The sequence below is a fragment of the Phytophthora infestans genome, genomic scaffold (genome assembly GCF_000142945.1).
Source record: "Phytophthora infestans T30-4 supercont1.5 genomic scaffold, whole genome shotgun sequence".
NCBI lineage: Eukaryota > Oomycota > Peronosporomycetes > Peronosporales > Peronosporaceae > Phytophthora > Phytophthora infestans.
The window spans coordinates 2,698,109-2,709,647 of record NW_003303754.1 but is presented as its reverse complement, the minus strand read 5'-3'; the positions used below and the strand labels follow the sequence as shown (position 1 = coordinate 2,709,647).

Sequence of the window (11,539 nt, the reverse complement as noted above, 5' to 3'; positions counted from 1 at the left end):
ACAGAATGTGGCGATGTAGTTGCCGTCTTAGATCCGTTTTTGTATCTGTAGTTGCACGGCGGAGCATGAACGCCTGTGCCTTGCTTAGTTTCTCACTGTCAGCTCTCGGTCATAAAGCTAGCTAGCCAGCCTCTCACAAATTAATAAACGCTCAAATAAACGAGGCGGAGCGCTGCGCAAAAAAAAACTAATGGTTATCTTTTTCCGAACGGAGGTAGTACTTAGGAAGATGTAAACCTTGTTATTCAAGCCTCGCTAGCCCCTCCACTAACTTCCGCGTGTGGTTGTGAAGAAGGTGATGAAACTGAGATGGACACCCAAGTACCTCGGATCATTCATGTGGGCGTAGCTAAGTTCTTTCGGATTCCAATGCTTTTCCCAAATCCATTGCTTGAACTGTAGATTCTGCAGGCTGGTGATCGTTCGTGTTGTATTCAGATCAGGATTTTTGTTAGCCACAGCAAAAAGTGCACGTGCGAGATCCAGATCATTATCGAAATGCTTTGATAGCTCCGCTATAATAGCGTACTCGTCTTGATTCATCTTCTTGCCTTGCAACTTGTTAAAGTATGAGACCCATGTACCAAATGCGGGATCCGATAAAGCGTTGTCGCCTTTCCCGCTTAGCCTCAACAGCTTAAAGGCCTCGTGTGCTGGCATTCCTTCGCGCAACCACAGTGCAGACGCCACTTGTGCTGCCGTGGCTTTAAGATTCCCTGTTATCGAGCTGTGGGTAACCATCTTCTTCAGTGTTTCATCGTCGTAATATTTCGTCATCACCGACGACATCACGTTGTCTGCTTCCTCCTTGTGCATACTTTTTACGTAGGTGAACCAAGTTACCAGTATCGGGTTTTCAAAAAAATTAATGCCATCTTTGTGTAGGGAGAGATCGGTGAAGACATCTTCTGCAGTTTTCTTTTGACCCAGCCAATTGCCTTTGATCAAGCGGACCATTGGACCCAACGAAAACTTTAAAGTGCCGTCCTTCCTCCCAGCGAAAAACATCTTCAGTATCTCTGCATCGCTAAAACGTATTTCCAATTTTCGGTACAGCACTTCGGTCGGGTTTTCGCTAATTTTTTTCACGTACGAGAACCATGAAACTAGGCCTGGGCTCTTCAGTGTGTCGATACTCTGGTCAATGTCTAGACGAAGCATCTTAAAAACGTCATCGCTCGTTTTACCTTTCTCCTTCCAGATTTTAAACTGCGTCGATTCCAGCTTCACAGCCATGGATACCAAATCAGAGTCGGACTTCGCCCTAACTAGCATTTTAGGTAGTTCGTCTTCGCCGTGCCTCTTCGCCAACTTGAGTACCAAAAACTCATACGGATCCAGTGTATGGTGCTTAGTCGCGTAGGAGATAAAGGTTTGTAGAGCTGGGTGCTTCAAGAGCCCGAGCTCCTTGTCGGCAGGTACAAGTGAAATCTTCAAGACGTCATCTTCCGCTTTTCCTGTGGTCAGCCATTTCTTTATCTGCGCAAACTCCAAACCGCTAGCAATATCTCTCGTACTGGCCGTAGTGCTGGCTGCGATCAGCCTTTTATGTAGTGCGTCTTCTTCGTACTGCTTTGCCAGTTTGAGCAGCAAGAAATCGTACGGATCCTCCTTGAGCTTGGTCTTCACGAACGAGATCCAGGTGGGCAGCAATGGGTTTACCAAAACATCAACATCTTCAACATTTAGCTTCAGGAGGTTGTAGATATCTCCCGCCGTTTTCTTTTGAGTAACCCAGTTATCGAACTGGATGGCTTCAACCATAGTAGCAACTTTCGATGCGCCTGGGCGCTGTGCGTCTACCAGTATCTTGGTCAGGGCTTCAACGTCATACTTAGCGGTCAGTGCTGAATGAAATGCCTCCTCGTTCAGCTCAGGTCTTTTATTGTTGATGGTGATCACAGATTGAGCGAGCGCAGTGTCTGTACGTTTCGACTCCATTGCTCCGACACCGAGCTTCGCTACGCTGTCTTCGGTGCCTTTCTGGTTGTTGAAAGCCAGTCTATTCTTCACCCTGCTTGCGAATTTTTTCAGCTTTGTAGTCCCAGACGTGATTAAACCTTTAAGCTTCTCTGCGCCAGGCACCTTGATGTCAACTCTCTCTTCTGAAGTGTCGTACTCATCATCCTTTGCTGACCATGTCTGCATCCGATTAATGTCAGCGTTAACAGCGCCATTCGAAGTTTCGTTTGAGAGGACGCTCCTGTTGGACACCGTAGTTGACACTGGACCACCACCGACAGGTTCCAGAAGGACAAGAATCGATAGCAGTACGAAGCAGTTGAGAAACGTCCTTAGACTGGTCTTACTCATTGCCTTGGAGCGAAGAAATTTTGAAATGACAGGCTTATAGGTGGGTTCTTTCGAGGCTTCTGAGGCGAGACCTTGACCACACGAGTAAAATACCGGTACTGCAAGCATGTCGTGTAAAAAAGTAGCTTGTTCACGTGATATCAGACTCAGCAGCCTCGTCCTAGCAGCACCAGCCCCCTCGAAGTATAAAACCCACATTATGAGCTAAAAAAACATATGATGTCATGGATGTTTACAAACACTGCATGCAAACGGAAGGAATGGGTCGCAAGCATCGTCAAATATTATTATTTAGCGTTCGCTCTTTCTTTTTAATAGCACTTATGCACTGCAAGTAGCAGGGTCATGCGGTACCGTGTATACAGTAGATCGAGGTCTTTATTCATCGTTCGTCAGAAGAGCTTTGATATTAAATCATGCAAATACTACAAATGTTGTAGAAATACAAGGATGCAAACGTCGTACCTTTGTGCCCTTATCGGGACAGCCAAAGGTGCGGCTGCGCGGTAGCAATATTATAATTAGAGGAAACACGCATTGACTATTTCCTAGTCAATCGTACAATATCTGGTCCAACACCTCAAGTTTTTTTATCTTGAATATTTCTACGCAATGATACTGCGACAATGTCGCAGTATCATTGCGTACTGTACGCAGCCTGAGTCTGATATCACGTGAACAAGCTACTTTTTTACACGACATGCTTGCAGTACCGGTATTTTACCAAGGTCTCGCCTCAGAAGCCTCGAAAGAACCCACCTATAAGCCTGTCATTTCAAAATTTCTTCGCTCCAAGGCAATGAATAGAGTGGTTTAGCAGAAAGCTACGAACGTGTGACGCCCGTTTTTTTTTGTGAGGATTGCCAGAGACGAGCGTCACACGTTCGTTCAAGTGATGTAGCTACGACTGATAAGCTTTCTACAAGTCGTATACAAATGTATACCTATGCACTTTAACATCCGAATACTGTATACTTGAGTGCATTTTGTGCCCATTATAGCACTGCCGTTGGTTGCGCACTGGTCGGGCGATGCCACGCACCGTGCTATCAATGAAGCCGATACACCTGTCGATAGGACTGCCGCGTGCAAGAAGCTTGCTGCACTTAGCGTAGATTAGGTCCACCATGAAGCGAAAGATCAGGCACAGCGCACTGGGCGACCTGCCGAACATCACAGCAAGATCCCCGTACCGTCCAGGGTACGCGAGCCGGCGCAGCAACACACAGAGCCCCTCGACTTCACCAACGCGAAGGCGGCTCGGTAGCTTGTAGTCTTCCTCAAGCCGCAGCGCCTTGTGCAGCCGAATTACGTCACGCCTCCAGAATCGGAAATTAAAACGACAGTCTCCGTCGCTTAATGCGTTGAAATTGAAGTTGCCCTTCAGTGTGAGGACTGGTCGTGGAATAGGAGATTTGGCGAAGAGCACAGCGGCGTCCTCGACGAGGACGAGGTTCAGGGCGGTCGCTGTGAGAGCTCTCCTCGAGCACCTTGACTGGCTTGTGTGCTTTGCAAATGTAGTATACACCAAGGACGGATAAGTGCTCGCGTTCGCTCTGCAAAATGCTTCGCTGGCAAACCAACGTGTGCGGCAGTGTGATTAGGGTTGTGTGATTGGCGCTATTAATAGTCTACAACTCACACAAGTTCCTGCTGCTAAACCACTCTAATAAGACCAGTCTAAGGACGCGTCGCCGACATGGACGAAGTCAGTATGCAATCTTTGACCCACCAGATCGTTAGCACGACCAAAGATTACGACCAAAAATTGGTTTTAGCAAACACTGCATCTAATCATTATTAATTCTCCTCCGTGTCTTATACAGACGTCGGACGAACGGGAGCATAATATGCTATGATCTCGGGAGGCCGGTTACATGTAATAAAGGCATTGGGCTATACTTTATCTGATTAATTAAAACGTAGAAGAGACGCAACTTATGACAGATTTGATGCATCAGCGGCTGAGAAACAGTACTTAATAATATCTGTACAAAGTTTTTACTAAAAACGCTCTAATGTTTTAAAGTACAGCTGAGCCCTTGCTAACAACACTTTCGATCGAAAATATTTAATCTTTTAAATAAGGAAAGAAAGCTGATTTACGGTAACATCAGAACTGTTATTTGTTTTTTTACTGTTAATAAATATTGTTTATAAATTAAATTAATGGAATTTCCAACAAGTGGTTGACAGAACGTGTTTTTTTAACGTGTTTTTGCACACGTTCTGTCAACCACTTGTTGGAAATTCCATTTATTTAATTTACAAATGAAAGCATGCAGACCAGTTGCCAATTGGTACTTATAATTGTAAATGTAGCCACTGGCTAAATGTAGCCACTTATCTGTTACCCAGTTACACCCTTCCCCTGCCAAGATTAAACTTACTTGTCTTAACACACCAGTCAAAGGATTGACGAGACCGTCGAAACGTTCGAGGACCCAAGCCCATTTTGCAATGAGCTCGTCAGAGAAGACGCTCACGAAAGAGATTGCCCCGGTAGGCTCTACTACGTCCGTGACTACAGCTGCGGGCAAAACCACTTCGGTACCTACGTAAGCGCATACGCCCGCGACGGAAGATAAACTTTATTTAACCAATATCGCTATATCTAAAAGCGAAAGCACAAACAAGCTACGGATGACAACATCAGTCGTAATTAAGGGCTCGTCCGTGTTGTCTACTGACGGAAACACTTCCTTCGACTATGGGTCGGACGTTAACAACGTCTCCATGGAAGACGATGACCCCTCGGCTTCTGCACCGACGCCAAGTCGGTTACACATCGCCCGAACCACGGCAAACACCTAAGGATGATCCAGCCTCTCCAGGTTAAAAGTGACCACGTGACGAAGAAGAGGTGCATACATCACGGTCGATGTCGCCTTCTTCACTGCGTGCTACACATGCGGTACGTGCTCTTTAAATGCCAACTGTGTCTGGAAACGCTGACAAACTCCACCCGATATCGTTCCAGATTCCGATGGGGTCGTACGCATACATCACCATCAATATTGACGACGAAGTCGCCAGCTTCATTGGTTTCTGTCATGCGGTCAATGAAATCTGTCGAAGAGAACTTCGGCTAAAAGAAAAGTGCCTGAGTGTGTGACAACTCTTTAATCTTGGACCGCATTTGTTGGAAGCTTCTCCAGCAATGCGAGCGGCTATTGTATTCCCATCAGCGCTTTGAGGCCTTCCGTGGCGGTTATCGCATCGACCATGTCCATATTAAAAGTGTTTAAGCGGGTATTGCGAGCGCGGATCCAGCTGACCCTGTGTGACCACACAGTCGCTATTAGGCATTGTTTCTTACCGAGTCTAGCCATATCGGGTACAATGCCGTCTGTGTATCCAGTGCTCTGCGAGATCGCCGCGCTAAACGTGATCAGCGCGATACACCCCGTGCTGATGGTACTCTCAGTTCTAGTGCATATGCGATAATACGCGTACGAACATATTCTTATTCACCTTTCAGAGTTATCGAAATAATCGCCTTTAAACTAAACCGGTCAATTTGCGTATGTAACTGAAGTTGCGAGGAGCGACCTTGTTTGTGTGCTTGAACATTCACTAAAATGAAACCTGCACTCATCGAACGAGCAATGCGCAATTTATATGGAAGCCCATTACCCCTCCCATCGGCTAGTCACGAATGTGGTGTAGTGATTTCTCCAGGGTTGCGGATAATCGCCCGTCAGCAAAAATGCGGCTCCGCCCAAGATATTCAGGCGACGAACCCTCGGTCACGCGACGAACCATGACCCCAACGTGCAAGAGACTCGACGGTGTCACTTCCGAGCATTCAACGGATATTGGATACGACCCAGATGTCACTGAATCCAGGCTGTCCTTAATATTAATAATGGACTGGCCGGATTCGCATTCAGCGGCCAAGACCTGACCATCTACGGTACGAACCCTCGGTGGCGGTTGGGATGAGTTTGCGGAAGACTCAGCGACTCACTGAAGGCATGTTCACCGTCTGGGACAGGGTGTGAGCAGTTAGTGATGCTTATGCGACGGTGCAAACGACGCTTGACGTGCAAGAAGATCCATGGCGGATCATAGTTCACTTGATATTTGTATACATGATTAGGGCTTCTTATTAGGAATAGGCCCGAAAGGGCAAACATAAATACAGTACAGAATTTCCACTCAAGCACACAGAGCGACGTCCAGCTTCACGGTGAGCGTCTGGTAAGCTTGCTTAAGTGTGTTATGCCTGTCGGTGAGCTCAAGGCTCCGTAGCGAATGTGCATCCGGCATGGCCAAGAGACTGTGTGTGTTTTGGCCGATTACTATCGGGGGGGGGTTACGTGACAGATTATTGTTGCCTATTTGCACGACTGGGGGTGATTGTATTACATCCCTCGTATACCGAGTGTTGAACACTTGGTGCCCTCGTAAAAGTCTTACCCTGCCTGATACCCTCCCGCAGTTGGGACCACAGTGATTCATAACGCCTGTTAGCTTTGTTCGTGCTAGTAGCGTGATCCTATTTTTAATGGTTGGCCTATATAAGTAGTTTACAAGGTCCAGTCTGGCCCGCTGCAAGGGTAAAACTGGGGTCTTCAGGTCCGTCCGAACGATCGTTTGCTATCCTAGCAGACGTATTGCTGTGGGAGCTTCATAACTACTGCTGTAGCTAAACCTCACGTGGGGATTGCAACCCCAGGACTGGTGCCGCGACCTGGGAACAGATTGTGTCCATGGTGAACGGCTTGCATGGCCTTCCAGGTTACAAGCTACCAAGAGAAAAAGAAGCAAAATTAGAAAACAAGAAACATGGCACACGCACAACCGACGGAACCAGCTACGCCTGCCAAATCTGGCGGAGCTCGCAACGAGAGTTCAAAGCCGGACGTGTCAGCTGCACGGTTTGCAACCGTCACCGACCTTTCCATGAGCTTCGAGGACGAGGCGGACATCGGTTATGACGCCCATAATTACGACAATTACGAAGCCAAAATGCCGGCTCCTGGGCCAGGCGTAGCGATACTGGAGACAGCCACGCTATCATCAGGGCTGAGCGGGGCAACCAGGCCCATTCGAGAACCCTCGTCGACGAGTTAGACGACGTTACGGGACCAGAACCGGTCTATGAAGAATACGACGATGGAACCGAGGGTTCGAAACCTTCGGAGGCGAGTGCAAAGCATTCCGCACTGCGGAAGGCACCTCGACCACCTATCAACGGCGATACACCAGCCACCAAGCGCGTTTTCGACCGCGTACAATTGCTGATGCAGCATGATGAGTGGATGCAGCTGTTCAATCCCATCCTCAAGCGACAGGCCGATTGGCCTGCGCTTGCGCAGAAACTTCACGTCCACTTAACTCGGTTTCAACCAGCCAAGTTGCCGAGGTTTCCGTCTCGCTACTCTTGTCGGTGGGCTTCGAGAACGAGACCTAGCCATCGACGATATCGTTCCAAGATTGACGTCCTCATGATGCTGGAGCTGCTCTTCAAAAATGAAAGAAGATGCTTCGGAAGGCATTTGGCGCGGTAGGTATCAACTGGGAAGTTGCCTGCAACTCGATCGACCATTCATGATGATGATCCGTCCAAGATTCTGCTTGACCGGAACGGAGTTGTCCACAACCACGTGGAGCGAATTCTTCAGGAGAAACGGCGTCGCGGTATGCGGTAGCACCTCGTGAAGCGAAGGGGTTATGCCCACTCCGATAACTCGTGGGAGACGATTGAACGGCTCTTGATAGACTGTCTAAAGGATGTCGCAATCTGAGAACAGAAGCGACAGAAGCTTCGTAAGTAGTCCGGGGCTTCTTGCGCGAACGGGGTACGGATGTTGACGTCACCCCGTTCCCGCGCACATCATGAGTGGTAAAAGCCGCGCGTTTCAGAATCTCCCTTGGCAGGATGCGTTTGCTGAACAAGTGGGCGAACCGGACACGAAGATCATGCTGGTCCTGGATGCGGGACAGCAGCTGATCTTCATGGAGTTGCCGTAACTACGAGGGTGAGTACTTGAGAGAATCCACCCCAGGCCAGAACATGTCCTCACACGAGTTCCAGTTGAGACGGTTCTCGGGAAGAATCCAGGGGTAGCCCCTAGAGAGGGTAGAGACCACCCCGATTCTCGAGCTTCTTTCACGACAAGTCGTGAAGTCCTTCAGAGGGATTCGATGCCGCACGAGAAGCAAGCACCGGGCCACCTCTAAGTTGTCGGTGACGAACCTCTCCTTCTGGACCAGGGCACATTCGTAAACGCTCTTAGAAGTTGAGACCACCGACAGATCCACGAAGAGCAACGAGGATCTCCAGAAAGAGGTCAGCCCCAGAGCTGCCTTCGATAGGCCAATAACCTCCCGAGTTAATGGCAGCTCCCTGATAGACGGGTGCCACCACCGGACCCCCACGCATGCGCTGGGCAGCTTGGAAGTACTCCTGCTGGTCGATGTCGTTTGTGATCTCCTGAGGCTCATGGATAGCCCCCACCCTCCTACTCTTCATCCGAGGAGCCGAAGTGTTTCCGGTTGGAGTACCCAGTCTCCTTCTCCTCGCGAAGGGGAGACTCGAAGCCGTGCTCTTCTTATGGACTTGGCTTCTTCGGCTGTGACTTGGGTGGCCTTAGCAGGCGCAAGCCCTCGGCGAGCGAGAGATGTTTTAGAGGTTTCTCCTCCTCGTCGAGTGCACGCTGGCGTCGTCATCACTGAAGTGTGCCCTTCCACGGAGCCCACAGGAGCATCGTGAGTGCTCCTGGACTCGGCCTCGTCCCCACAGCTCGAATAGAGCTCACGTTCAGCGAGCCGCGGGTTCTCCCGGTTGTCTGGAGAGACCGGAGGTGACGGACTGCGACGTTTGCTTGCATGCTTGCTTGCAGCCGCATCACGAGATGAAGCGATCGCCTCCGATGCCTCCTTGGTAGCCTCCTGGAGTGCAGAGCCGTTGCCGCGATGCTTCGTACTCTTGGCTTGCGCCGTTCCAGCAGCAGCCTTGGAGCGTGTTTTCGTACCGCCTTTTGTAGTGCCATGGAACTGGCTAAAGGTCGACGTGGAGACCAAGCAGAAAAACGATCAACCGCTGCTCGAGACTCTAACTGCATAATCAGCCCCCGCCGCGCTCGCGCAGCCCAATCGATGTATTTTAACTTTGAAAATGACAGTTTGTGACGTACACTTCCCCATTACGATTGGTCAATAAACCGAGCCTAAGCGGGGGATGTAACGGGGTATGTATCACCAAGTGTGTCCCTAGTTACATGAAGTGTGACACGTCACACTTCGGGACATTTGGTACACGGTACCAGGGTCGTCAGAGGCCAACCATTGGTTAATGAAATACCTTTTCTATAGGTGACTTATAGTTTGTATATTAGCGCAAGCTTAGCCTACCTATAAATATATTCAGTTTACAACTTACCTTAAATTGGTCATTTCGCCCCCTTAGGCCAAAGGGGGCCTTGACCTTTTGTTCACTGAGAGTTTGTTTACTCTCGGAAGCCAACTGCCTCTAGCGCAAGGTGCTGTTTGGCCCTGTCACATCTTAACACACCAGTCAAAGGGTTGACGAGACCGTCGAAACGTTCGACGACCCAAGCCCATTTCGCAATGAGCTCGTCAGAGAAGACGCTCACAAATGAGGTTGCCCAGCAGGCTCTGCTACCTCCGTGACCACAGCTGCGAGCACAGCCACTTCGGCGCCTACGTAAGCGCATACGCCCGCGACGGAAGATAAACTTTATTTAACCAATATCGCTATATCTAAAAGCGAAAGCACAAACAAGCTACGGATGACAACGTCAGTTGTCATGAAGGGCTCGTCCGTTTTGTCTACTGACGGAAAAATTTCCTTCGACTATGTGTCGGATTTTAACAACGTCCCCATGAAAGCCGATGACATCGGCTTCTGCACCGACTCAAGTTGGTTAGACCAACGCCCGATCCACGGCAAACACTTAAGGATGATACGGACGCTGCTGTTTGAGGTGGCCATGTGCCGAAGAATAGGCGCATTTATCAGGACCGATGTCGCCTTCTTCCCTGCGTGGCGCACCTGTGGTACGTGCTCCTTAAATACCGACTGAATCTACGAACGCTGCCTGGCTCCGCTCGACATCGTCTCCGAGCCCGATGGGGTTTTACGCATATATCACCATCAATATTGACGACGAAGCCGCCAATGTAACACTGCTACATTGAACTCTGTCATGCGGTCGGTAAAATGCGTCGAAGAGAACTTCGGGTGAAGGAAACGTGCCTGAGTGTGTGACAATTGTTCTAGCTTGGACCGCATGTGCTGGCAGCGTATGCGAGCGGCTACCGTATTCCCAGCAGCCTTTGAGACCTTCTGTAGCGGCTATCGCATCGATCGTCTTACAAATGACACTGTTAAGGCGGGTATTGCTAACGCGGATACCGGTGAACCTGTATGACCGCACTGCCGCTGTTCGGTATTGTTTCTTACGCGCGTCTGGTCATTTCGGGTCTCCTGCCGTCTGTGTTTTCGGTCCACTGCAAGGCCTTCGTGCTAAACGTGATCAGCGTGATGCAGTACTCTCCGTTCTAACGTAAAACGTAATACTTATTCACCATTCAGAGCTATCGAAATAATCACCTTTAAAGTAGACCAATCAATTTTCGTATGTAACTAAAGTTCCGGGGAACGACCACGTTTGTGATTTAAACGTCTGAACATTCACTAAGCTAAACACCTGCACTCTTCGAACGAGCAAGGCGCAATTAATATGGAAGTCTAATGACCTCTCCGCCACTCAATCCTATGGCTCGTCACGACCCGCCAACAACCCATTGCAGTCCCTCTTCGATGGATTAGGAGCCCGCTGAGATCGCACCGCGGGGTTCACAGCGGCAAGCCTTCTGCGCGAACGCCGCAACCACACCTCGTGCGACGGGGTCTTTGATCGTTTTGTAAGTATATCGCTCGCCATGGCTGGTAGATCGGGAACACGTTGCTACGGCGGTTGCTAATCAGCGGTCTGTAACCGGACAGTGAATCTTTCACGTGCTCATGGGCTTAGAAGGTTTTAAATTCCTCGTTACCGAGCTGTGTCAGAATTTAACTGGCGTGCACCAGTTCTAGTGGCTCAAGAAGAAGGCTACCAAGCCGGGCGTCGTGGTGTACCGGAACCCTCCATGGTGTAGACGAAAACCATAAAATTACGTCGAAAGATTGTCGGTCTGTTGATAGACTGGTCCAATGTGACTTGATGGGTTGAGACTTTCTCGAGCCGATGTT

The 11,539-nt window shown here is 49.3% G+C and overlaps 1 protein-coding gene across 1 annotated transcript; it reads right to left on the bottom strand.

Moving 5' to 3' along the window:
* Positions 1 to 335: 335 nt before the first annotated feature.
* PITG_04269 (RXLR effector family protein, putative) lies at positions 336 to 4,160 on the bottom strand (the record flags this gene model as incomplete). The annotated part of the gene is made up of 6 exons (XM_002905876.1): positions 336 to 396; positions 530 to 2,142; positions 2,779 to 2,812; positions 3,038 to 3,072; positions 3,356 to 3,632; positions 4,138 to 4,160. 6 exons carry the CDS (start codon positions 4,158 to 4,160, stop codon positions 336 to 338), a joined length of 2,043 nt encoding a protein of 680 aa, XP_002905922.1.
* Between the last annotated feature and the right edge of the window lie 7,379 nt (positions 4,161 to 11,539).